The sequence below is a fragment of the Scaptodrosophila lebanonensis genome, unplaced genomic scaffold (assembly GCF_003285725.1).
Source record: "Scaptodrosophila lebanonensis strain 11010-0011.00,11010-0021.00 unplaced genomic scaffold, SlebRS2 tig00000142-arrow-arrow-pilon, whole genome shotgun sequence".
In the NCBI taxonomy this organism is placed as follows: domain Eukaryota; kingdom Metazoa; phylum Arthropoda; class Insecta; order Diptera; family Drosophilidae; genus Scaptodrosophila; species Scaptodrosophila lebanonensis.
Window position 1 is genome coordinate 1190578 of NW_022060589.1, and position 27933 is coordinate 1218510.

The 27933-nt window shown below is 38.5% G+C and overlaps 1 protein-coding gene across 3 annotated transcripts; it reads right to left on the reverse strand.

Moving 5' to 3' along the window:
• Positions 1 to 306: 306 nt before the first annotated feature.
• LOC115629392 (putative protein kinase C delta type homolog) lies at positions 307 to 27933 on the reverse strand. 3 transcript variants are annotated; one of them, XM_030525847.1, is made up of 15 exons: positions 27829 to 27933; positions 26658 to 26887; positions 26442 to 26597; positions 26000 to 26115; positions 25846 to 25931; positions 25624 to 25753; positions 5955 to 6056; positions 4627 to 4710; positions 4244 to 4380; positions 2859 to 3032; positions 1967 to 2121; positions 1760 to 1907; positions 887 to 1066; positions 666 to 806; positions 310 to 599 (listed from the first exon to the last, which is right to left on the reverse strand). In XM_030525847.1, exons 1-15 carry the CDS (start codon positions 27916 to 27918, stop codon positions 450 to 452), a joined length of 2079 nt encoding a protein of 692 aa, XP_030381707.1. In that variant the 5' UTR covers positions 27919 to 27933; the 3' UTR covers positions 310 to 449. The 3 variants fall into 3 exon arrangements, with proteins under 3 accessions (XP_030381704.1, XP_030381707.1, XP_030381708.1); XM_030525844.1 differs by lacking the exons at positions 4627 to 4710; positions 5955 to 6056; positions 25624 to 25753; ... (3 more) ...; positions 26658 to 26887; positions 27829 to 27933 and adding exons at positions 12049 to 16379; positions 18981 to 19231 and having other exon boundaries at positions 307 to 599; XM_030525848.1 differs by lacking the exons at positions 4627 to 4710; positions 5955 to 6056; positions 25624 to 25753; ... (3 more) ...; positions 26658 to 26887; positions 27829 to 27933 and adding an exon at positions 12049 to 12633 and having other exon boundaries at positions 318 to 599; positions 4244 to 4290.

The window sequence follows — 27933 nt, forward strand, 5'->3', positions numbered from 1 at the left end:
CTGAACAATGTTTTTTTTATTTCAACTGTTATTAATCCGTTCAATGTTGATCAATTTGTTGAAAGAGTGCACAACCTTAGCTCAATTTTAATTAAACAGCTTTGAAATAATTGCAGACTTTGGCTTGCGTACACTAAGCTATGAATATGGGCGTGGTATATTAAGTTGATGAATCGTATGTGACTTAATTCTTATACTACACATATATGTAACTATGTACGCATACATACACATACATACATACATACATACATACAAACAGTTGACAACTTACACAAACCATAAAATATTTATATATACATATACAAATACTGTTTCTCTAATTAATATATACATATATATAGTATATATATGCGTATTGTCATAAAAATAAGATTAATTATATGAAATACATACATATGTACATACATAAGTATGTATGTGCACATGTATGTAGAAGAACATCTAGGCTAATCCAATGTGATATGCGGATTTGTATAAGTAAACCCATGAAATTGTTTTTGATCCATTGAGGCGAGTATTTCTTTGTCAATGGGTGTTAGACGAACGCGCTCTCTCGTGAAGACGCGATCAAAATATTGCGTATCCAACGGGTGTTTCTAAAAGCAATGCAAGTTGTACAAATTTCTGAAAACGAAAGCTCATACTTGTATAATTTAACTTACAACTTGGGGCTTGAACGGGGGCTCAATTTGTCGTTTCTCCAGCAAGTTCCAATCAATGGGTCTGAAGAATAAATGATCGGCTATATCACCAGCTGGACTATATTGCGAGCCAATGCGTTTTGTATAATCCTTTTCCAGTAGCTAAATATATACATGTATATATATATATATATAATTGTAAATATGAAGGTGTCTATAAAGCAATTGATCAGGCTACTTACGCCTTTTAATATGCCTGTGGCTTCGGCTGTTATATAGACTGGGAACCATGGAATTTCATTGCATATCGACCAGAAGAGCTCGTCTTCGTCGCAGCCACTGAAGGGGGACTGTCCGATAAGCATTTCGTAGAGCAGCACACCGAAAGACCACCAATCCACATTTTGATTGTACTTTTCACCCTGAAAGCAATAATCGGAATGATATAAGATGAGCATAGCTCTTAAGTTAACTGAACTAAGTTATTAAAGATAGTAGTATCTTCGATAGTGCAGTAAAAATTTGAAAAAATGTTTCTAAGAGAGCTACTTCCTTACTTCCACGATATAAGCAGCTTGTAATTAAAATCAACCAGCATATAGTAGCTTTAGGGATATTCTTAGCTTTTGATTCTTCTAGTTAATATGAAGTCTTTTGTTGGAGAAGTATTAGATTCTGTTAAATAAGAATAAAGTTCGCTTAGAAGAGACTGTGAAACGGATAATCCAGAGAGAGCCTTTAATCCATTTTGATCCAGAAATGCATATTTCCAGAGGCTGCCTAGTCTTTAAAGCAGAGGTCTACCAAAAAATTGACGGCAGTTCTTTCGATATAGAAATGTTATAATGTTAGAATACGAGACTTAATTATGGTATTTCTTCTTGAATTCATCAAGTTTATTATTCAATTGCTTTATTTATTTATCTGGGCATAATTTATTTTTTATAAAAATACAAAACCCTTTTATATGTTATAAACTTTGCCTCGTAATTGAAAGTAGGCCATAAATGTATATAATTCTAAAGAGAGGGAGAGGGGGTCATGTCTTAACATTTGCTGAGCCCTATTTCTAATATTGATATTCATGGCGAATTATAAATGGTTTCGGAACATACCTTTATGATTTCGGGTGCCATATAATCGGGTGTGCCACAAAAACTATCAGCGGTCTTGTCCAAATAAATTTGTAACTTACACATGCCGAAATCGGCAATACGCACATGACCTTCATAGTCGAGCAGCACGTTGTCCAATTTGAGATCCCTGTGCGGAAGTGAGTGTGAAACTGTGATTGGTTTTAGGGAAAGTGGTCAATGGCTTACCTATATATAATGCCCTTTTTGTGTAAGAATTTGAGACCTGATATGATTTCAGCGCCATAGAAACGTGCCCGCTCCTCTGAAAAGCGTCCGCTTTCCTGTATGTGGAACATGAGATCACCACCATTCAGATACTCCATGACAAAGAACAAATGACTCTGAAAAAGAGCAATTAATGAGATAGAGCAGACAAAAATATTTAGGCAATTGTTGCGCCATCTGACAGACAAAGTCCCCCAAAATCCGCACACGAATGTATCCTCAAAGTCATAAATAATTAAAATACCTTCTAATCGGTGTCAATGCAATGCGCGACTGAGAGGTGAGAGTGCCCAGAAAAGAAAAAAAAAAAATTAAACAAAACAAAAAAAAAAAAGAACAACTAAAAGGAAAATGTAGAATAAGAAAACATATTGTTTAGAGAACGTTGTAGAAGCATCATTGTAGAGACGAGAGACTGCCACATGTTGTGCCGGACATCTATGCACAATATAGACGCCAGAGCGCCCTGATCTATGGCTATATGGTGTGGGGCTGTCTGAGCACATCGTGCCATGTCGTTGTGGCATTAGGCGTGTGCCCCAATCGATGGTCACACATTGCACACTAATAATAGATGTTTTACCTTTTCACTGTATCTATTTTTGTATCTGGCGGATACTTTGTATTCTGTACGAGTATTATCACAAGATGTTTCGACTATGGCCATACTTGTAGATCACTAGGTGAAGGCCTGTCTCCCATCAAGCAAAAAAAAAAAATAAAAAAGAGAAGAGAAGAAAACCAACTAGAAACTATGCTAATTGATTGCCTGTCACTGTCCAAATATTGTGCGCCCATGGACCGACCACACCCCCCTCCCGCCTCTCCTTTCTTAGACGAATCGCAGACCCACCTCCGTTTGAAATGTGCAGAACAGATGACAGAGATATGGATGTTTGGTGCCCAGGGCCAGCACTTTGCGTTCGATTAGTGTTGAGTCGACATCATCGTCCTCCAGTACCACATCCTTCTTCAGACACTTCACGGCATAATAATAGGTTGTATCACGTAGCTCAGCCAGCAGCACCTGTGGGATTCATTTCATTGTTAGATGGGCAGCTCAAGGGCTCTCTCTAAGGCTCTTTGAGCTAAGGATCATACATGTTAGTCTATCATCAAACTTGTTAGTTCTTGTAGTTTTCGGGGGGGATTCAAGAAATATTTTTAATGGAAATACAAGTAGAACGGCGTTTTCTGAGGATCTTGATAGCTGGATCGGCAACTATCGGTGATGACGAGATTTTCTTTATATTTTTAGCGCGTTTTATAGCTATATACAAGTATTAGCGCTGCTTTTAGCCGTTTTCGTTCTTGATCAATTTTTAGTGGATTTTCTGGCTATTTCTTAGCGGTTCATCTTGCCATTAGCGGATTTTCTATCTACTCAAAGCGGTTTTGTATCCAAATTCCAGCAGGTAGAATACCTGTTTTTAGCTGGGCTTTCTACCTTTTTCTAGTGCACTTTCTTGCTACTTATAGCGGATTTTCAAGTCATTTTCTAGCTACTTATAGTTGTGTTTCTAGCCATTTGCTAGCTATTTAAAGTTTCTAGCCACTTTCTTGCACTTCTTCTAGCCATTTTTAGTGGGTTATCTGTCCATTTATAGCGATTTTGTATAAATTTTGTAGTATAATCTACCCATATATAGCCGGACTTTTAACTATTTGCAAGTATAACGAGTTTCCCAGCTTTTTCAATGGAGTTTCTTGCTATGTATTTATAGCGTATTTTCTATCGAACATTCTAGTTCTTTTTATACGATTTTTTAACCATTTTATATGTATGTATTGTGTTTCTAGCTATTTTCCCCGATAGCCAACAACGATAACCATTTTCTAGCCATTATTTTCAAGCCAAATGTACATAAGCCATCAATCATTGCTGAGTAAGTTTAAAGGCTCCCCTTACCAATTAAAAAACAATTAACTTAAATAAAACTACTCCAATATAGCCTTAGTGATATCTCATCTATTTATTATCGTATATTTAAAGTCTTGTATATGTAATTATTAAATCCAAATACTTCTGTTCTGCACAAACTTAGATATTGCCTGTTAATTATGAAATGCCTAATTTTTCTTGAAATGCAATTAAATGTTCCATCAAAACCGTCTAAGTCGACCTTGTATCTGATAAATTGTTAAGGCAGGAATTAAATATTTGCAATGTTCTATAATGGGTCTCTAAAATTTGTTAGCTAGTGTAATTATCAATAGAGTCAGTGCTTGTTTACTCACCTTGCCGAAACTTCCTTTGCCCAGCACGGCCAGAAAATGAAAATCATCTACCGAGTAATTCTTAAATCTAGGTATTACTGTTGCTGGCGCTGTGAAACGTCCGGATTTTTGGAATTGTGAATATGTATATGATGTTTCTGTATGATCAGTTTGTTGTTTTCCCCAGAAGTCAGGAATCAAGAATAGTTGATTGCAAGCAGAATATAGAGATAAATAGAGAGATATTGATCAGTAGGCATAAAGAGAACATTAAATTGTTTTTAGAAGGCCTTAAAGGTTTGTGTTTCGTGTTCGAAGACGGTTCGGTGGTCACTTGAATAGCGCTCGATATACGATTATACCTAGATAAGTGTTCTGGTTAGATGTGAAACATATATGCATACCATCGTGTTCATCACTGGCCTCTATTTTATATGCAGGATTTGTACTGGGCGGTGTGCTGGGTGAGTCGCGAGCTTCACGGGCTCCTGGTTTAAAAAATTTCCATCAATTTAATGCTTCAACAATAAAATGACAAAAGCTGCATTGCTCACAAATTTATTTTGGTGTGTGTGCGATTGTGTGACTACAGTTTATATATCTCTCTTCAAGATTTTTATTTTATCTATGGCTTAAGAAGAAAATAGAGTTCGATTATTTGTTCAACAGGAACTTGAAAACTTATTTTGATCTGCCTTGGTTTCCAACCAATATTGACTGAAGTAAAAATGAAACCAACACTTGTTAACTTTTTTGATTTGTTTTTACTAATAATACGCATTAATAGCCCTTTCGAAATCTATGAAATATTTAAAAACAAATGCTGAAATACTTGTATATTCCTTAAGTTGATTTCCAGAGCTTTTTCTGCGCCATAGAAACTACTCAGACTAATTATCTGGATGAAATTATTTCAAAAATGGAAGAAAATTCTATTCTCGTATTGAGAGAGATCATTTAATTGAAAAACTTATAGCCAGCATAGCACGGAACAGTCAAGCTACTTAAAATTCTGATTAATTCTTGCATCAGTTTGTAATAAACATGTAGAAATCGTCTGATGTGTTTTCCTTAAGTCTGGGAACCCGGAACTGCTTATCGCTTCGCACGATAGATTACCGAGAACTGTATGCGGGAATCGCATTTGCAGAAGATTAAAATAATAGCCCTAGCAAATAGCTTATCACAGATTCCTACTTAACTGTTTTTGTGGTATGACAAGCCTAATAAATTGTTGAGAACTGTCTCGAGTGCTGAAAAGAGCAAGCAGAATGGCATTTGTTGAAACTTGGGGAAGACTTTAATCCTAGATATGCCACGTATGTAAATGATTATGTGAGTACGTGTGTTGCAAATTTGTGAGTGTCGAAAGGATTAGATCACACTTTAAAAGAGGGCAGCCATATTTGAATCGATTTCGTACCTCATAAAATCCATTGACTCCCCCCACCTAAACAACGTTGATTTATGCTTAGCCACGTGATATAATTAATCGTGGCTAGCCACTAGCCCCTACCCACACACACATACACATGCTATAGATATAGATACATAGAAATAAATTTGTGAGGGAAACGCAATTATTCAATCATAGGAGCCAAGGCAGTATTTATGGCTTCAGTTTCTGTTTGTTCGGCGCTTGAAATGCATTCGCCATTTCCTTCTCTCGCCTCGCTCTCCTGGGAGAGAGTATTGCTGAGAGTACTCTATAGATTGGTGGTCTCTGGTTTACCTCGCTTCACATAGTTGAGCGCCTCGACGATCAGTTTTTGATTGACGCCGCATAAATTGGCCGTGAGCCGTTCGCATCTCTTGTGACAATTCACGTCACATTCTGCGTGGGTGACGCGTTGGCATGTTGTTATTGTTGTAGTAGTAGTAGTTGTTGTTGTTGTTGTTGTTGCGTGTTTTGGCAGCGTAGGTGGCCAAAATGTTTAGATGAATTAAACAAATCGTTATTAATAAATACATGTATATTAGGCATCTTCATATACGAGTATATGTAATGTCAATGCTTTGGCTTTTGCGATTTATTGGCAACACGCTTCTTTGGCCCCAAATTGCATTGGGAATTCGCATGAAAAATTCAAATCGCAAACTCTATATATTCCTTATATATGTATATACCTATAGTACATACATATATGTATGTTTGTATAAAATTATAGAATAACTTGCTGCTTGGGTTCTGTTCGGTTGCTCTTAGCAATTAAACTGATTCGCCATTTCGCAAGCAATTAAAAAACAAAAGAAATTGCAATCAATACACGCTTCACTTTATATTTTTTGTATACATATTAATACATACATACTTGTATGTATGTACATAGTAGTATATACATACATATGTGTATACAAGTTTTTGAAAATGTAGGTACACAAATGTGGAAATTAACGCACATCCGTTTTGCCAACTTAAATTGTAGCGTGGATGGTTTTTATTGCGATTTTAAAATATACATTGCATGTACGAGTATTTTGCACATATTACTCATACGCCGTGTAGTCGGCGTTTTTGAAACTTTCCAAGAAATAAGATATTACGACTGTTCTATTCAAAGCAAGTTTAATTCGAAAATAAAACAAAACACAAACGTTTTCTTGTCAAGTGTCTAAGGCACTGTTTAGAAAGTTGAAGAAGAAGAAATGTAAATACGATGCGTATGAGTAATATTATTTGATAGAATATAAGCAGTTAAGAATGACTTACATGGAATTTCTTAATGTGGAACTTCTTGCACTTTTATGAGCCTTTCTAAGGCTACAGTAAACGCTGCTTTGCAGCATTGCTTTGCATTAACGATTGCAGGAGAAGTTGTGTTAACCCGCACGATTTAAACTCAAAAGGAGAAAATGTATTTGTTGGATACTATTAACAACTTAATCAAGTAAATGTATATGTTTTTTAACTGAAAGATAATTATTTGCCTGTTTAGTTGTAGATCTTTAGTCTTAGCTTTACTTCCAAATAAATAATTAGAATTTGTTTAACTTAAATATTCGTTGAATTTTGTTGAAAAATGCATATTCTATTTAAAAACGATCTATTAATTTTTTGGTATCAAACAGACATAGACGGCTGTATTGCTTGACTCTCAGAGATTGGTGTACTTTGAAATTTTGCTAAGATTTGGATACTCTACTTAAAACTGATGATTTGATGAAAAAACCTCTCTACCAATACACTTTTAATTGGCATAATTGTGTAGAAGCATGAAATTTTTGTGTATTTTTTGTAACTAACCAACGTGGATTTTCGTTTTGATTGATTCAAATATGGTGAGCTGCAAAGCAATTTGAAAACAGAATTGTTATTTTGGCAGGTGAGGTATTTATTTAAAAATAATCACCTGCCGATTCAATACAACGTGTTTAACGATCTACAAAGTACTTCGAAGGAGTATTTTAGGCCACTGGTTGGCCAGCATGTCCTTCAGAATGGTGGTATAAGCCTTTTGAATGGCTTCAATGCCCCTATAGCGCTTTCCTTTCATGGGGAAATACTGTTTTGCGAAAAGACTATGGAGTGATTAATGATTAAAGTGCCACATTATTGCATAAGAAGTTGTAATCTTCTTCCGAGTCCGTAATTATTTTTTTCAAATTATCAAAAAGTCAACTTGTGTGGAACAAAGCAGACTCAATCGTTCGATTCAAAGACGGTGAATCGTTGACTTGGAGATATGTATTCAATTCGATTTCACTCATTCAACTCATCGCGACCATTCTTGAATCATGTAGACCTTTCGTGGACTCTGCCACGGGATAGACAAATAGCAATTATCACCATAAACTTGTTTTTATCATTTGAAATGTTTCGGAAAAGTTCTACAAGTATTGAGCTTAAAACAGATCTTAACATTTGTTTACAAAGTGTTACTTTGTGTGAGATAACTCGGTGTCTATTCATTCGATTGTCATATATTTTTGTTAGGATGTCGATAAAAAAGTGTGTCTAAATAACCCACCAATATGTGGCGCCCCAAAATTTAAGTATATTTAAGCAAAAGTCCTGTCTACTTTGTATCATTACATACCGGTTATATGGTTAATAATATTTGCTGTTATAGTAGGAAATGCTTCATTATGCTCTGAAGCTTGATTTTCCTGTTGTCATGTGAAAGTTTCTTAATATATTTCATATTCTACTAGCTACTTGTATGTATATATGCATTGCATCAGAATATAGCTCTTTGGATCTAAGTACGAGTATACTTGTATGAAGTGCGCAAATACATTAGAATGCTTGCAATTTTAATCTGAAATTCCTTAAGAAAAATGTTCGGACACTGAGCGATAGCAGCAATTGCAGCACTTGCAACCAATTAGTGGCATGCACTCGTATATAATTGTATAATAAGACATCTAGATACCCGTATCTATAATGCTTAAGAGCATAACATACTTGTATACGTGTACTCACACCTACGTAATGCGGCGCTCTGTTTTTGTTTGTTTGTATATATAAGTAAATATTTTCTATGCAACAAATTTCAATTGTTTGACTCGTGTTCGAGAGAAAAACAATAAAATAACAGAACAGAACTGAACAGAACAGACGTCGACAACGACAACGACGGCGGCGACCCAAACAAATTTTGTACACATTAAGCTAAAAGTAAAATGCCAACGTGTCTGTCTTCCTTCAGCGCCTCAGATCCCCCGACCTAACCATTTTTTGTCTTTAGCTTTTCCCATTCCATTTTCTCTCTCCCACACTCTCCATGGGTGCGTTCTCTCGCCATTGCTGACTGCGAAAATTTGCTGGCAAATTCACAGAAAACTGTAGAAAATGCTCAAAGGTGGGAAATAGAAAAAACAGAATGTGAGGAACTGCAAAGTAATTGCAAAACATGACATGGGAATTATATAAAAAATAAAATAAAAAAAAAACGGAGCAAGACTGTAGCTAAGAAGATTTTCAAGGCTAATCCGAAGGGCTTCAAAGTTCTAGGAAATGCTAGAGCTTATCATGAAGTCATCGCTAATATCTCAAAAAATTTTAGGTTTCAGGTAATATAATAGCTTTCAGATTTAGGTATTCATAACTCATTTAGAATACCAGTTTAGCAGTAATTGTTTGTGCTATTAAATTGCCTGTTTTTCCTTTTTTTTTTGTTAGTTATATGTATAGATAAATTATTTGTACATGTTCATTCATTTTCGACCACCTCAAGCTATTGAGAGAAACAATAGACTGAACCTGAGCCATTCATCATTCATCGTTGCTTACCAGCTCAAGCATACATTATAGATCGAGATAAAAGAGGGGGAAATAAATTGGAAAATTATAGAGGCTATGGAAAATTGGTAGAAACTTTTGAAATTAATGCCTGGTCCTTCTCTTAAAATGAATAAATTGTGCGAAAATTGCTTAATGATGGCACATTTGATAATAAAGAAAGAGTCGAGATCAATGACCTGCTGTGACAAAAAACATTAAGAAATGGCAAAATATAAAATTTTTTTTTTAGAAACCATCAAAGACGCCTAAATCGTATCACTTTTTTCGCAGCTAATTAAACGTGGAAAAAATGCATTTTTTTTTGTGGTGGGTGTTCTACGATCAATAAAATTTAAGCAGCATAGCAAGCTTTAGCATTCGGGAAACACTTAAGACTCGAACAAAGCGAGTGGATTTACGTATTGGGATTTAGTCCTTAACCTATAGACTAAAATTATACTTGTGCTGATTTCTTGCGGCCATAGATTTGGTCTTTAGATTGGTCTAATATGTATGCTTCAGATTAAACAATGTTTAGAGACATTTTAAATATTCTCAAGTTAATTGAGGATTATCCAATTCGTCATCTACAACTCCCATATTTAGTTTAAAGTTGCCCAAAAATAAACGATGAATTATACGTAGAAGTATGTATATTTTCGCTAAATAGTGATAGCTACAAATGTTAAGGATATGCTAGGCAGCTGATGTTTTTCTTCGTTCGGGTGAAAACTGTTTGTATTTTAAGGTAATATCTTGAACGTACATTTACATTTTTGTTACATCAATGTTCAGTTGAAGTATGTTGTTTATAGCTTATTCGGTTTCTAAAAACAAAAGGTTCAAACACTCAAACAGTTATGGCTTGGTTGCCTCAATATTCAGAGCCCAATCAATATAGGAACTATTATAAGTGATCTGTGAAGTTTCTTATTGTGAATGCTACATGCAAGCTAAGCTTCTTCAGGAATGGAATGCTATACAAGTATGTACAGAAAGAAATTTAAATTTGTATTAAGAGCAGATATGATAAATGAAATAGAGCTGGAGCTAGATATATAAGTTATGTATGCAAAGAAGCTTTCGAATTATGGATAATTTCAACAAAATTCTGTAGCGGGTGGAGAAATATATAAAAAAAAAAATCAGGAAATATTAGCGTAACTTAGTGGTCGGTGTGGAGTTGTTTCCAAAAGCCAGGCGTTCATCTAGACAATAGGGAGGATGGACGGACAAGTCATACAGTATCCTAGTTAAGCTAAATATGCTGATTTTAAATATACAAGTATGTATGTACCTTATATACACACCTGGACAGAATATTAGGTGTAACCTTTTTTTTTTCAAAAAAGCCTGCCTTTCTTTTATATTTTAATTTTTCTTAAAAAATAAGATAGTTCAGCGTCATAACAAAACGCTTTTCAAACTATAAGAAAAAAAACTTAGCATTGGATTAATTCAGAATAATAATTCAGAATTCAGAATGCCCAACAACATTTTTAAAAAATATTGAAAATCTGTTATTTATGGTTCCGTATTTTACTGATCCGATTAGGAGGCACTTTATACCCTGAAAATCCGCCATTATTCTTAATGATTTTTTCGATTCCTGCAGACATAAAGGTTACCAACTTCTGACAAATCTGTATATGCCCTAATATCTTCCCTTTTCACTCTTCAGGTACAAGATATATCGATTGGGTCCACTGTTGTTAACCACTCCTAAAATTGTTTTGCTTGATACAATCGACTCTCGTTAATTCGAAACTTGAGGGACTCTTAGCTCTTAGCTCTGTAGCTACATTATGCATGTCATTCCAAACTGGTAATCGAATTCTCATGAAAATCTGTTAATGAAGAAGAGTTCGAGTCGTAATAAGACTTCGGGCTGACTCGTATGTGTGTCGCGTTTTCTTGGTTTTTTTCCGAAATTTGTTTGCAACATTGTTTTCTATGCAATTCTAGGTATAATGTATAGTGTTTTTTCCGCCAGATATTTGGCCAAAAGTTGTTGTTTAGAATTGGTAGACGGATATACATACATATATGATGGTACAGTGGCTATAAAAACCGCACTGCACGCACACATAGAAGGCGTGTTTATTTGTTTCTTGTTTTCGGCGAATCTACGGAATGCCCAAAGATATAAGTTCAGATATGTATGCACATGTGTGTGTGTGTGTGTGTGTGTGTTTGTTTGTGTATTGCTATTGAAAATGAAAGCGAAATTCGACATGCACACATACTGAGGCACACGTTCGTGTCTGCTGCCTGGCGGTGGCAACAACAACAACAACAGCAACAACAACCACCTAAGCAACAATAATGAGAAAAACAACAAAATGCCCGGAATACCTCTAATAATAACAACAACAAATACATTAGCAATTTGTTGATATTTTCGCGACGACACGTGCGCTACTCAAGTGGCCACCAGTGGTTGTTTGTGGTGGTGGTGGTGCTTGCGTGTGTGTCTATGTCTGTGTCTGTGTGTGTGTGTGTGTGTCTGTGTCCACAATGACATTCATATTGCACTCATGATGATCTCAATAGGTCTATTGGTCCAGCGTCTGTCCGGCTCGGTTGCATTCTGCAGACTTACCTAGCATCTTTTTGGGACTGGATGGGGCAGTGCCGCCCTCGAAACCGGAATCATTGCTGCATGTGCTCATGCGTATGATCGATGGTGAGCTGGAGGCGGAGACCGAACTGGTGCCCAGACCACCGGAAGATACGGCTGTGCCGCTGCCCGCCCTTGCCTCCTCATGTTGTTCGGCACGTCTCACAGTTTTGTTGTTGGCCGATGTTGCCGCCTCATCCTCATATTCCTCGGATGTGGTGCTCGTGCATTCCTCGCTCTCATCATCGCTATCCTCGTCAATGGAACCGGTTGCCTCGCTCCCCTCATCACTGCTATCATCCGTATTCTCATCCGAGTAGACAATTTTCTCACGTTTCCACAGCGGACGTGGTGTGGCAACGAGCGGATAGCGTGGCGCCTCCTCCTTCACATAGCATTTGTTGGTCGTATCGATTTTGATTTTCTTGTGAGGATCGAAACGGGCGGGTGCCGCCTCTTTAGCTTTCTGCTTCTTTTTCTCCCGGCGCTGCTTCTTCTTCATGCTGGCACTCAAATTCGCACAACCGTCCGCACTGGAGTAATCGTATGAACTGTCGTCGTCGTCGTCGTCGTCGTTGTCGCTGTCGTCGCTATTTTCCGCGGACGAAGGTATATAGTCCTCTAGCTCGGCGTCAACGTCTCGCAGACACTGTGCCAAATTCGATACTGTTGCAAACTTTGATAAATTATTGCCGACGCCTTCGTCGCAGCTGTTGTTGCTTCGGTCATCGCCGACGCCGATGCCAGAGCCAGTAGCAGCAGCAGCGGCAGCGGCAGCGGAGGCAGAGGCAGCAGCAACAGCAACAGCAGCAACTGCGGCGTTGCCATCACCACTTGATTGTCTCTTTTGTTGTTGTTGGCATGTGGTGGTGTTGGTGTTGGTGTTGGTGATGGTTGTGATGGCGCTCGCTCTCATCTCCTGTTTATCGAAATTTGCGTTGTTGCCATTTTTCCGCGTCGTTGTTTTTGTTTGCTCTATTGTTGTCGCCCCTGCTGCTGTTGGGGATGTTGCTGCTACGGCTGCTGCTACTGCTGGGGATGTTGCTGCTGAAGCTGTTGCATTTGTTGCCGGCGATGACGCATTTGTGGCCGCCTTTACCGGGGCCAGCGTTATAAATTGATCGGCATTGATTGGGGTCACATTGCTGTCTGTTGTCGTCGTCGTTGTTGTTGTTGTTGCTGTTGTTGCTGTTGTTCCTGTTGCTTCTGCTTGTACTGTTGTTGCTGGTGCGGCTGCTGGTGCGGTTGCGTTGGCTTTCTTTTTGGCAACAACAGTGGCTGTTGATGTTGCCGTTTTGCCGGCATTTTTCAGCTTTGCTTTATCGCCTGCTGCCGCTGCCGCTGCCACTGCCGCTGTCGTCGTTTTCGGCGATGGCACCTTTGACTTTTGCTCAACAGTTTCCGTCAATTTCGATTTAGTTTCCGTTTGTTGCTTCGCTGTGGTTGTTGCCGATGCCACCGATGCTGCTGCTGCTGGTGGTTGTTGTGCTTGCTGTTGTTCCTTATTATGCGTTGTTTTATTTATTTTCGTTGCTGGTGATGGTGATGGTGCTGGTGCCATTGTTGTTGCCTGTTGCTGTTCAGGTGACTTGGCCGCCTGCCCGGTATTTATTTTTGGCGCTGCCGTTGCTATTGTGGTTGTTGTCGTTGTCGCCGTTTCGTTCAGTTTTGACTTGTTGGCTGCTGCTGCTGTTGTTGTCATTGTTGTCATGACTACTGCGCCAGCGTTGCCAGACAGCTGTTCTGTTGCAGCTGCAATTGTTGTCACAGTGGTTGTTGGTGTTGGTGTTGTTGTTGTTGTTGTTGGTTTCGCTAGCACCTTTTTGGCTGCCGTTGTTGTTTTGATTGCTGCGGATTCTGTTGCAGTTGTCGCAGCAGTTGTTGTTGTTATTGGCTTGGCTTTCTTTGTTTCTGCAGCAGTGGCTGTCATCTCTGTGGATATTTTTGGAGCTGCCTCGATTTGAGATGCCGCTGCCGCTGCTGCTGCTGCTGTTGTGGCTTTTACGGGCTCCGCTTCCATTTTCTTTGGCGGCTCCACTGCCTTCACAGCTGGCTTTAGCTCCACAAGAAGTTCGCTTTTCAGCCGCGGTGTCTGAACTTTCAGCTCCGTTGGATTCTCCTGTGCCGCTTCCCTTGGTGCTTCGTCCAGGGTCGTCATCTGTTCGCTGAGCGCCTTCTTGCGATTGTTCATGTAGAGCGTTTCCCGTGATCCGATTTGAGACCAGAAGTCCTCACCACTTTCCGATTTTTGTAACGCTTTGCGTATAGGCTTGGGTGTGGCCACGCCTGTAGGCGTCTCTGCTGGCAGCTCTGGCGGCTTGGTGGCCACTTCGGCTTTATTTTTCTCAATGCTGGCCTCATCGAAGGTGAAAATCTGGGCAGAGCTCACATATGTTGAGGGTGATGGCAGCTGCTCCGTAGCTGCCTTCGGTGCCTTCTTCAGTGGCGATGTTTTGGCTTTTGGTGCCGCCTTCATGAAGCCCTCGGGTAGTGCCACATCCTTCGGCTTTTTCACGGTTGCTGGTGACGGCGGCTGAGTGATCTTTTTTTTGGGTAATTTGAACACCTTGTGTATCTCATGATGCTCCTCCACCGTTTCCACATTCACCGTAAACTTCGGCTTGGGACTTGTCTTTGGAGTAGCCGCCGCCAGTGTGGGGGTTAAAGGAGCGGACGTATTGGCCTCCTCGTTCAGCTCCAGGACGCTGGGCATATGTTGAACTATGCTCGCGTTGCTCGGCGCATTGTCGATGTCCACAATAGCCGTGATTTTGTGACGCAGCTTCTTGCTTTTCTTCTTCTTGGAGCTGCGTCTGTGACCAGCAGTTGTGGCCTCATCGGCGGTGGTGCTGTCGTGGCTGCTCCGACGCTCCAAATGTATGAGCTGGAAACTTCCTGAATTCGATTTCTGCAGCTTATTGAGTATCTCCTGCTCCTGTTCCTGGATAATGGACGCTCGACGACGCAGTTCACCCGCATTCAGATCATCATCGATCTTGTCCGACGAGATGTCCTCGCATATATCATGAAATGTGGGACACTGTACAAGGCTCAGGCGGCGAATGGTGTCCTTCACCTCCTGCTCGCTGAGGGAGTGCTCATCGTCCTGCTCCTGTTCTGTTTCCTCATCCTGCTCGGATTCGTTGCTGCTTGGCTGCTCCTTGCTGATGGGCTGCACTGCTGGTGTAGTGGTTATGCCTAAGGCTGTGGTGGCTGTTGTAACCGCCGTTGTGCGTCTTGGCGGCGGATCTGTGTTCTCCTTATCGTCGTGTATAAAGAAACGTTCGCGCAAGAGCTCACCGGGCGATTTCTTGTTGCTGGTGGCGGGGAAGGCGGCCAGATCTTCGGCCAATTTCTGGCGCCAGCTCAGGCTCGGCTCTGCGGCCGGCGGCAAATCACGAAACTGATGGTGATCCTCAAAGTTTTGCTGGTCGACGGTTTTCGCTTCCGGCCGCTGATCCTTGCCAGCGCGCTCCTTGCTGCGCGTGCGTATTGTGGAGAGACGGACGACGGCGCGATTGCGTCTGATGGTGGAGCGTTGCGCACGCGCTGGAGCGGTAGTTGATGGACGATCGCCCCCACTTTCCTGCTGCTGCTGCTGCGGCTCTACAACCTCTTTCTCGAGTGTTGCCTGCTTGGCCTCCGGCTGCGGTGCCGGTTCTGGTTTGCTGGCCGTCGCCGGCTCTGCCGAACGCTTTCGATAACGCGCCGAACTCACGTCGATGTCCGCCGTATTGATGGCAATGGGTCGGGGTGGGATGTAACGGGCGGTGCTACTGGCACTGGAGCTGGTCGGAACATAGCTGGATGTAGACGTTGAGGTGTACTTGGGCGACTGGATGCGTGTGAGTGGCATGAGACTGCTATGGTTGCTATGTCGGTTCACAAACGGTGTGGTCTCTGTTATGGTCGTGAGCTTCGGTTGATAGCGCGAGCCCAGGCCATGGACTGTCGTGCTGGACGTGTAGGTGGGCGAGCGGGGCGGCGTTAGGGGCACCATGTATGTGCCGCCATACGCGCGATTATAGCTCGAGGTGTAGGTGGAGGAGGGCACGTAGCTGCCCGGGCTGCTGCTGGACACCCCCATGCCCAGAGCGGAGCTGCTGTAGTATGGCGAGTACAGCTGGCTGCTGCCGCCACTATAATAATAGTTTCCCGAGTCCGAGTAGAGCGGCATTTTCGGACGATTTCAAAGAAACTTAATAAAAAAATACGAGTGCTCTAAAAACTTTTCACGCGCACTATTTGCTTTGCTTTTATATTCACTCTCCACGCTCCACTGAGCTTATAGTTTTTTCTTTCTTAATGTTTTTCTATATATGCAAAAAAAAAAAAAAAAAAACAATTCATAATTTATATTCCCGGTTTGCTGGATTTCAGAGATTTGTGTTTTAGAATAAAGTTATTATATTATTTAAGTTTTTATATTCGATTCGCATTTTATTTTTCGAACTATCGACGTATTGGTTTATATTTTATTGAAGAATATAATTGCAGGTTTATTATGTTTTTTGTGCAAAAACTTAAAGTTTCTTATTAGTATTACTTTATTATTATTATTTTATTTTAGTTAAATAAAACACCAAAAAACAATTATCAGCCAACAATAAAAAAAGACACGTTTCTCAAAACGATTCGCTCGACTTTTCTATAGCCAGTTCTTCGAATATTTGTTATTTACGCATGTCTGTTCCTATACATATATACAAGTATATATATGTATGTATACAGAAGCCAATATACTCGTATAGTTGAGCATCAGATTCAGAGTATTTTAATGCCAATTGAGCGTCAATTTGTTTGAATTTTTTTTCTTTCGTATTTTTGGTTCTCTCGCTGTCTGTGTGTGTACCAGGAAATTTATCGTAAGATCGAAATAGTTTACACGCAATGACGAAACTCAGTACATATATGAATGTGCTGAACAGATAATGAATATGCTAGATTATGTGTTTTTAATAAACTCATTTCTGTTTACTCGACAATGCAGTGCACAATTGTTGAGTCGTTAAGGTCAGCAGAATTGCAGGCTATCGACATTAAACAGATTTTAATGTGCTGTGCATATAGTATATGTAAAATGCAGCTAAATAGTTCAGATAGTACCATTTAGTTGGGCTGATCAGTTAGGGATGTATGTACAAGTAAATAGTGAACAGCTAAAGTACTTAGTTTTGTGACAATTTTATTGCCAATTTATAATAACTTGCAAGTAGCAATAAATTGATAGGCATTTTGCATATCCTTTCAGGTAATTAGAGTTTATTACAGGACATACAATTTGGCTTTATTTCCATCGGTTTGAGTTCTATCTTTTCCTTGATTTCTCTAAATATTTGATGCAAAGCTCAATGAAGGTTGAAAAGCTGATTCAGCTGATTTCAATTGAGAGTCCAGTTTATTTACAAATCTAATCTTTTATAACTAATCTATCGACCTAAGATATTAGATACTATTCAAAATTGTTGTATAGTGAAGTTTAGGGGTTGAGGAATAATGCTTTGTCAAATATATAAGTGGTCTAATCTTAAATAAATATCTGGACTGACCTTTAAAAGAAACTCATACTATAAAAAATGAATTCTATATCTCGAACAGTAGAGCTCGCCATTTGTGTACCTCAGATAGTTTTAAACGAAGCCATAGCTAGTACTGGAATGTAAATGGAACGAGTGTTGTGACGAACTTACTAGAATGTATCCATCTGGAATGATGTGAAAGGAACTCATTGATGTACGAAGATGAAGAATCTGCACTAAAATCGGATCTCTGTACCGTCTGCCGAAATACACTTTCAATTTGCTGGACAAATGGCAATGTATTTAGAGTTCTTTGAAGAACTTTGAAGGAGCTGGCATCAAATATAAAGGAAGAACTGCCTTAAGAAATACACTTTCAATTCGATGGATTATTCAGGTGAAGAGCTTGGCTTTTTATGCCTCAAAATTGTGTCTAATTGGTAACTGAGTATGGGCGATGAATTGGCAGCCATTTGGCCATAAATTGACTTTAGAATTTCTTGGCAGATAACACAAATATTATATCAATTAGATTAACAAGCTGGGCACACTGCCGTAAATCGTGTTTTTGTTCTATGTTTGCTTGTGTGTCTGTCCGTCTGTCTGTTTGTCTGTCTGTCTGTCTGTCTTGCCGTCTGTCCGGCTGTCTGTGTGTCGCGTATAAATTTAGAAAATATTTAACAGAAGAAACGAGATGAAAATGAAAATATGAAACAGTGAAATATTTATAAATTCATGGCTTTACGTTCTTCACAGGTTAACGCTTGCATGAAATATGTGCGCGGATATATTTTGATATGCCGCCATCGTTTTAGCCAGCGCCATCGTTCTCGGCCATTGGCTTGGTGTTTAATTATAAGAATTTCGAAAAACTGCTTTCATAATTTGCAACTTGGCATTAGACGGTTGGCAGTTGGCACTTGGCGGGTAATCATAAATTATGGCGTAATTGGCAAACAATTTTTTAATATCAAACGATTTTGAATTGAAGGGCCCGATGGCCAAATTGAGTTTCAGGTTGTAAATGAAATTGAAATTGAAAACGAAGCTAAGCTACAATTAGCAAAATATCTCAACTATCCGATTTTAATTAAAATTGATTTTCTATAATTCACAAAAACACACATACGATTCGATATTGGCCTTTATGTATATGTTGGCATATAGTTTGTATAGAAAAAGACAACGCCTGGCAGATAGTACTTATTTGCGTTTCGACGTGTGACGTAAGCTCACGAGTTGTCGGCGCTAGTTAGATATAAAAATATATATATATACATACATATATATATATATATATATATATATATATATATATATATATATATATATATATATATATATATATATACTTATATATTTATATAGTAGACGAATATCCGCTGCCACGCATACTTTGTTGTTGTGTGGGATTTGCAACTAAGTAGTTTAGATTGTTGTTTGTATTTGCTTTAAACTTTCTTTTCGTTGATTGTTGTTAATGGTTGGTTTTGTTGATCAGTTGTTCTCTGGGCTCTGGTGCCATTAATGCCGAGTCACGTTGACCCAAGACCTAGTAGGCATCCATTGACATTGGCGAAACGTTCCACGAACCGCAGCAGAGCCAGCAGCATTAACATCCAATAATCACGGACACTTTTCTTCAACGAGCCGAACGCATTAACGGAAACTACTGAAATGTGAAAAGCAGCGCAAAATTTTCAAGCGCCAATGCCGGAGCTGTTCCTGGCGTCGCTGCTGCTGCCACACACACACGCACACACAAAAACACACACAAAAACACACACAAAAACACACACAAAAACACACACACAGATACTGTATATAGGTCTGGTTGTGTGAGTGTCTGCGACAAGAACGTCGAGAGACTGAGTCTGGGGCCAACTTCGATGATGACAGGCAAGCGGCCCAAAATGCTGGGCATGCTGTATTTATACATCTGCCTTTGTATATATACATGTGCCTATGTGTGTGTGTTTGTGTGTGTGTGAGTGTGTGTGTGTATGGGTGTTGAGGTAACAACCTAGCAAAGATCCCAAAACAGCAGGCCATCATCATTGAATTGTTGCTCTCAGCTAATATTCTGCTATACGAGCATATATTTGCTGCCGATTTCGAAATATGCCACTCATACACTCACTCACTCACTCACACACTCAGACACGCACACACATGCACACTCACAGACACAGTCATAAATTACACGAGTGTGAGCGCGAAAAAAATTATTCGTATTTCGAAAAACATCAATTTAAATTTTTGAACAAAATTTTGAGTGAATTTCGTGTCGAACTTTTTTGCGCACAGAAAGTAAAAGGTGTGCAGCAAATCTACACTGAAAAAAATGAGCAGAACAGGGTACAGAGATCAAAAGGAGCAGTTATTGTGGAAATATACGTACATCTAGTGTCTATTGTCTGTTGCCGAGAAGTATTGAAGCTTGAAAAGTTTGTAAACAATTGTTTGAATTATATGTAAAAAAAATAAGTTAGGGTTTATTGGAAAAATCGGAGACACTAAAAACAGCTGTACAATAGAAATTGCCACTACTACTACATATATCCAGATATTTTGTTCCGATGGTCCCAGATGCTTGATTTGCCAGTAAGTCGAACGAGAAAAGTCTTTAAAGTCTAGGTATAGGCAGAGGTACCAGGACCAAAAAGTTCATCCTAAAAGTATGCTCTTGCCAAATGGAATTGCCAAATAGATTTAATCATTTAAATAATGGTAGTTCTTTGAGAAATAATTTAACATTTTGCAAATATCGAAAACTTTCAAGTAACTGTTGTTTTCTCACCCCCTTTAATCAGAAAGATTGTGTCTGTTATATAAGTAACGGATATTTTGTTTGTTTGTGCTTGATCACTAACTGATAGTTTGTTGGCAAACCAAATAGAATACCTTTATCATGGGACCGAAACGTAGTCATCTAAAATAAATATTTTATCTTCTACTTAAAGTAGAAACAGAGACAGCAAATGGAGAAACATTGATTTATGTAGTGTACTTAAATTGTCAACAAAGTCGAAGCTAAAAAGAGAACTTAAGAAGAGAACTTTGTTGCCTTAATTAAAAAGACAATGACAAGCTAAATGAGCTTTTATTAGAACTCTAAACCGAAGGCTGCCATAAAGAGCAACTCAGCTTCGGTTTTAATGATGTTACATGCGTAGAAATGGTTTTTAAAGTGATTTCACAGACCATTTCCTTAAAAACACATTCACTTTTATCTTCAAAGAGCCGGTTTCTCAATGCTTGGCTAAAGATAGACAGACAAAAGGCGTGAAAGAATTGTAAGAATTAATTCAATAACTTACATATTCATTTTGCCGTTACACATTTACTATAATCGTCAATATTTAAACTTTATAGCTAGCGATCCAAGCAGTTATTTAAATGGAAACTGTTGATCAGACTGGGCTTTGCCAACAGACCGATCGTACAGATACCTTAATCTAAAAAGAGTGTAGAGCTCCTACTAGACCCTAAAAAACTGAATGCTCTGCTGCCAGCAATAGTATCGGGGAAGTTATCGTAGTTAGAATGGGAGTCCCATCCCCTATAAGACACACGTAATTTTTACTTTGGTTCGAACGATGTGCATTGGACAGGAAAGTATTTTAAAACACAACTATTCATTGCTTTTGTGTATTCCAATCTCGGCTTTAGCTTTGCAGATTTAAAAGAAATTATTATTGTGAAATCGACCTTTTAAGGATTGATAACACTTGTATAGACTTAATTATTATTTTTCTTTTATTTTAAAAATAAATTACATTATTTAGGAGAACTTGTTAGCTTTACATAAGTAACCTCGATTCGAAGGCTTAGCTGCCACACAAATATTAGCAATAATTTTAAACATTATTAAGGTGCTTTTATTGGAACATAATCCAAAGCTTACCAGACTCCGAGTTGACAAGAAAACCAATTTGCAGATATTCTACATTAACTACCGCCAACAAAAAGCTGATTCAGTTAGCCAACAACAATACTACTTGGTTCAATTAATTAGAATATGTTTATTTTTTAAAAACTATAAGCTTGTTAAAAGGAATCATCATTTAATTGAAAATAAAGTTAATAAGAGAAGTTTTGTAGAGGTATTTTTGTAGAGATATTTCATTTAATTGAGAATAAAAAATAAACTTGATTAAATTGATTAGAATATGTTTATTTTTTAAAAACTATAAGCTAGTTAAGAGGAATCATCAAAAATGTGCAGAAAGCTATTTCATTTAATTGAAAATAAAGTTGATAAGAGAAGTTTTATAACCCAATGGAAAATAAATCTGCAAATATACATTTTTGGTGGCATCGGGGGTGACTATTTTATTGACATGCCGTCAATATTCCATGCCAAGAGAATGAATAGATGCCAAGTTATTGCACACAAATTAATACTATTCGTCTGTGCTATCGGTCCACAAATGACGATCGAAAAAATATTCAGTTTTGTTTGAAACTCGGTATAACTCATTCCAAAACATTTTTCATTAATGAAATTTTATATTTTTAATGGCAGCGTCCACGTGTGGTATACGCGATAAAAGAAAGGTTGTGATGAATTGAATGGCCAGCTGTAATTCGTATACGTGATTACTGAAAGTCTAAATATGCTTACAATTTTCATAAAGTTTCAGGCAAACAATTCGGTGAAATAAATGGGTATTTAATTTCACGATTCATCGCATATTAATCGATTCAAGCTGACATTCGAAACAAATTATTAGGGAATCAGAAAGGGACAAACATTTCTGGCCCATTATTGTGACTTTTAGTGAAATGTGGTGTATTCAAAACGATTAAAAAAAAAAAACTCGATTGCAGATGTCAAAAGTGAAGACGATATTTTGTTCCACCATTTCGAAATGGTTTTTGTTTTGAGTCGGGCTTTGGAAAACACACTCTAGGTTACTGCGGTGGACCGCCATTGGCAGCCCCACCCACACATACAAGTTGGTCCTTTGTGCTGCCGGATATTGAAGCTATGCTTGGAGAGCGCTGCATTGTTTCATCAACATCCTGCTGTGCTTTGAAATCGCCAACAGTGCCTTCTCTGTCCGTTTGTTGTAAGTGGCCGAGCAGGTGGTCCAGCATTTCAATCGCTTCTGGTTCGTTTTATTTCCCGCACCTGGCATCTGCTGCCATGGACAGCTCCTATCAAGCAATGAGCAAGCTGTGAGAAGACCGCATTCTGTTCTCTGGAGTTGCAGCAGGCATTGGGTGGGCTTTTGTCTCTGTCTTGGCATATGGTCCAACATCAACTGCTCTGCTTGATTAATTGCACTTAATTGCTAGCTGGATGCCCGAATCTGTCTTAGCCACCATTTGATATCAAAATATACATAGTTACACAACTGTTAGCCACCAAGTGTGTACAATAGTTTTAAGAGAATCGAGGAATTGCATAAGTAAGATGGAATATGTAAACGCATCTCATATGTATATGGAGAGAGTATAAACTTGAATTGTTTTATCTATGTTTGTGCCAAATACTACTAAGTATATCCCAATCTGTTCGCTACTTTATCTTTTGTGTTTTTGCTTCCCTTAGCGCTAAATATAAAATGCCACAAACCGCAATCGCAATTCGCAATTGTCGATGATGCTGACGTCGGCGTTGATGCAACGGCTATGGTGACGCTTTGGTTCCGCATCCGATGTGAAACCATGAGTGGAAAGAACTAGAGCATGCTGGTGCTTTGGCTAGAAATAGAGAATGAAGATTTGTTGGCCTGGGCCGGTGGGGGGGTTGGGGAGATGCGAATGCAACTTTCTTCTACTTAATCTTCAGCGATTTATTGCTAGACGCGCGTTCCATTATTTTTAACATTTTCAGATGTTTGCATGTTGTCGTATTTTTCTATTTTGGCTGCATTCCTACTGTTTTTGTGTTGTTGCTGTTGTTGTTGCTGTGGTTGTTGTTGCCCCCGGTGCTGTTGCAATTTAAAGCCGCATTCGCAGAATACGAAAATACAAATACAAATTGTTTAGCACCTATTTGTGTTCTGGTACATACATACATACATACATATGTATGTAAGAAAGTCGACGCGATGGGGCTTTTTTTTTTCAGCATTTGCGTATTTTTAAATTTGTCTTGTCTTGTTTTTACATTTGACTTTTTCCTTTTTCCATTTTCCATTTTATTTGTCTTCCCTTTTTTTTTTGGCATGAGCGCATTTAATCGATTTCTAATGCCTGCCTGCATGTCTGTCTGTCTGTCTGTCTGTCCGATGGCCCAACAGTTGTGCAAATTATAAGGCAGTTTTAATCGACTATGGGATTTTCTTTTCTCGAAGCACTCGTACCCTCACTTGTATTTCCGTCATGCTGCCCAACAGCTTTGCACAGTCAATCAAACTTTGTGATGCCAAGTGAAAGTATTCTTTGTTTGCCATGCCATGTTCGTATAGTCTGTGAGTACAGAAGAAAATACACCCCAAAAGCAAAAAAAAAGAAGAGAAAATTAAATGAAAACAAAAATTTATATTTCAACACACGTTGCGCTCATTTCTGGCGACAGAAATACCTTTCTACATACATATTTACAAACCAATGTGTCCGCATCTATATGTACATGCAACGAATAAATATAAAACGTCCACAGCACTTTTTATCTTATTTTAAATTTGTGCATTTGGAATCGCACTTTATGGCTGCGCTGCAATTATATGAGACATATGGCCCGCTGGCCAATAGAGTGTTCCAAAATCGCACCCCAGAGGTAGCCAAATAACAACGAAAAAGCAAGATAAACATAATTTGCTGACCCCGACATTTGTTTCACTTGAACGATATAACATTGTCCTTGGGCTCCTGAGTTGGCTAGAAAATTAAAATGTTCCACAGCTATCCATTGAAAATAATTGGCTCTATTTGTTTTTTTGATTCCGCCAAACGATTTAAAATTCCCCCCAATTCGTTGTTAATTAAGCAATTTCTTCAAGGTATGCCTCAGTTATAAATTATTTCTTTTTAATTTCACTTAATAGGTAATTTCTTTGGAACTTATTTATAGAGCGTTCGTAGAAATCGCAACACCAGAAAAGTTGTGGAACGAACGTTTTTTGATTTGTTAAAAAAACATTTCAAATCGACTTCCAATTCCACTCAACTATTGAAACGCTCTCAATCGCTTAGTTCGATCGAATTACTTGCGATATTTTTAGCCGATTTATGTTTATTACAATAAAAGGTTGGTAATAAGTATATATTATGTATTGAAACAAAGACGGTGCCACTCGAAAGAACTGCTTCATGTGGGAGTGTGTAGGTGCTTGTGGGCCAAAGAAATATGTCACTTGTAATTGCAGTCATAAATTCTTGGTGGAAATTACAACAGGAAGACACACAGATCTGTTGGCAAATAAACAAACAGTACGACTTTTTGACTGAACAATTCGGAGTGCACGCCTTTATATATACATATATATATATATAGCGGATATTGAAATGATAATGTGACGTAAATGAGCAGCGAAAATATATTTCATCAAATAAGGGGACTAATTAATGAAAACGCAAAAAAATAATACATAAATACGTTAAAATAGGGAGATATATAATAGAGTATGTACCTAAAACTTCAAGCTAAAAGCCCGCCCTGAACAGCAACGTACGGGCGTGTCTTTATCTTAATTATACTCTGTACATGATTTCTAAATATATGTACGACTCTATGAAAAATAAAGAAATACGGCTTTGTTTATTGAAGGTCTAATGAGCTGTTAAAAGCTTAAATCGTGCCTCCTTCATAGGCTTATCGTCCTGATAAACGCTATTTTAGCCGTTACATTAATGTTGGGAACTAGAAGCGTTGCCGTTCTAATGGGGTTTTGTACCGACTAATGCGAAAAGCTTTCACAAGCTTTCATAAATCTACAAGCTTGTGAAGAAAGCCACAACAGATGGCGCCACAAGCACCAAAGCTAAAGAAACGCGTGCCAATACAAAAAATCACAGCCAAATACAAATGTTCATTACTTTTAATAAATATATGTAAGTGGTAATTAAATATTGGCTTACTTACCTTCACATTTAAGGCCCTGTATGAAGAAGCCACCCATTAGAGAGCCACAATGATCACAAAACGTGGGAGACATAAATGTATGGGGCTTGAAGCGATGTGGCATATCGATTTTGAAACGCTCGCGCAATAGCTGATTTTTTTTTCAAAAAATAAATTGAACATAATAGTTTTTTAGATAGAAATTTATAGAAAAATCAATCAAGAAATGATCGATCCACCTACAATTGTGCTGGCGGAATTGAAAACGGATCCGGAACACTTGCCGAGCAGCTTGTCGTGGCATTTTTTATGGACCACAGTTTGGCAAACTGAAAAAAGTGAAGTAAAGCATTTTATATGCAAGGTAGTACCAATATTAATTATAAATATCACTTACTGATGCACTGATAGCCTTGCTTGCCAAAGCCCCACAGGAACAAATTACAGAAGGCACAGAATGTTGGCTGGCGGAAGAATTTGGCCACAAACCGATGTCCATTAATGTCGTGGGTTCTGCAACATAATTCAAATGCATCGAAAGTCATTATTTACATAATTTCTGATTCCAGTAGGGCAGTAGAGTTTTAAATTACTTTAGCGAATTATTATCGAAATTGTTCGTAATCATAACAAGATATGAACGTAGATTTCTCATAATCTGCTAAAGCTGTGGTAATCAAACTTTGCATTTAGACCAAGTATACAATATTACTTAATTACAAATCGAATATATGGCTAATATAGGTTTGATTGATCAAATATGAAGTTAAATAGAAAAAAGTATGTTTATGGGGTAATACCAGCTAAATGATGATTCAGTTGAAAGAGTCAATACTCACTTCTGATGCTTAATAGCGCCACGTCGATTCGTAATGCTTCTAGGACGAGTGCGTCGGTCTATATAAGTACTGGAGCTGCCACCACTACCTCCGACACCACCAGCGGCACCGCCGCTACCGCTGCTGCTGCTGCCAGTTCCGCTGCTACCAGCTGCAGGTATGCCGCCTCTGTCTCTATCTCTATCCCTGTCCCTGTCTCTATCTCTGTCTCTATCCCTGTCTCGATCTCTGCCATATGTGTCCTCTTTGGAGTGCTGCCGCGGTAGCTCAAAGGAATGCTGCTTGCTGCCACCATAGTGATAATGATTGTTATAGTGATCATCGCAATCACGGTCTCGTCGCGAAGTACTGCCACTGCTAGTGGCGCCACTGCTGCCACAACCACTGCCACCGAGCCCGCCAGTATTGCCACTGCCACCGCTGCTACTGCTCTGTCTGTAACGTGCCTGCAACAGATTTGAGAATTGTATAAAATAATCAAGCAAAATAAGGATTGAACGTTTTGTTGGGAGATTGACAACTGAGTCCACATAGTTCCATCAAAATCGGTTAACTAATCCTGATTGGGAAAGAAGTGCATTGAATTCAAACGGAAACACAAATTTGGAAAAAGTTCTGTCAGCGCTTAAACAGAAAAGTAATTTGTTCATATTTTATAATACTATTTTCTATATTAATAATATCATATTTTCATAATATTGGCTCAATAAAGCCGAGCATTGAAAGATATATGCCATTGAATTAACATTTACAGCTGAAAGTTGAATGGGTTTCTATAGTCTATAAATTGAACGTTATTAAGAAGTTATGGGAGTTTTTAGAAACTAACAGAAAAAAACATCGAATTTCAGCAAGGAATATTAAAAAAAATCCTATGCAAGAGATATGAAGGAACATCACGCCATGAATTCATATAAAATCGACTGAAAGCAGTTATATTCCAACAGGGCTATCATATGCAAGTATGTAATGAAGTAATCAACTGCGCAATTTGTAAAATAAGTTTTTTGAAATCTGGCGAGCTATTTTCGAAAAATAATTAAATAAATTAATTTGTTTTCATGTTTTCGTTGTGAAGATTGGACAGACAGTTGCCGGGCGTTATCCATTTGATACATGAGTATGGGCTGAGAATTTGGCCAAGGGTTGGCTCTTGGATATATGTAAGCCCAAAAATGAGCAAAATGGGAACCCTAAAATTTGAAAAGGCAGGCAATTGAGGGGATGTAAAATGTTGTACTCAGCAGTAGTGTCTAAGTAGTGCTGGAGAGAAATTTGTACGACTTTTTATGCATTATCTTTTGCGATTTTGAAACTGAAAATGGGCTTGTGAGGACGTCAGGATGGCGCAGGCTCTAAGGACTATTGAAGGCATTATCTCACTTACATCGTGGGCTTGACTGCGCGATCCGCGTGGCCTCTGACTGGACGTGTTGTTCGACTTTTGCTTGCGCACTTGGGCGCGTGTAAACATCATCTTTGCGTCTTTTAG

Coding starts and splice junctions, on each gene's coding strand:
- LOC115629392 (XM_030525844.1), bottom strand. CDS start 16,243: ATGCCGCTCTACTCGGACTCGGGAAACTATTATTATAGTGGCGGCAGC. Junction 1,908..1,966: donor AAAAAGGGCATTATATATAG/GTAAGCCATTGA, acceptor ACTTCCGCACAG/GGATCTCAAATTGGACAACG. Junction 807..886: donor CCACAGGCATATTAAAAGGC/GTAAGTAGCCTG, acceptor GTATATATTTAG/CTACTGGAAAAGGATTATAC.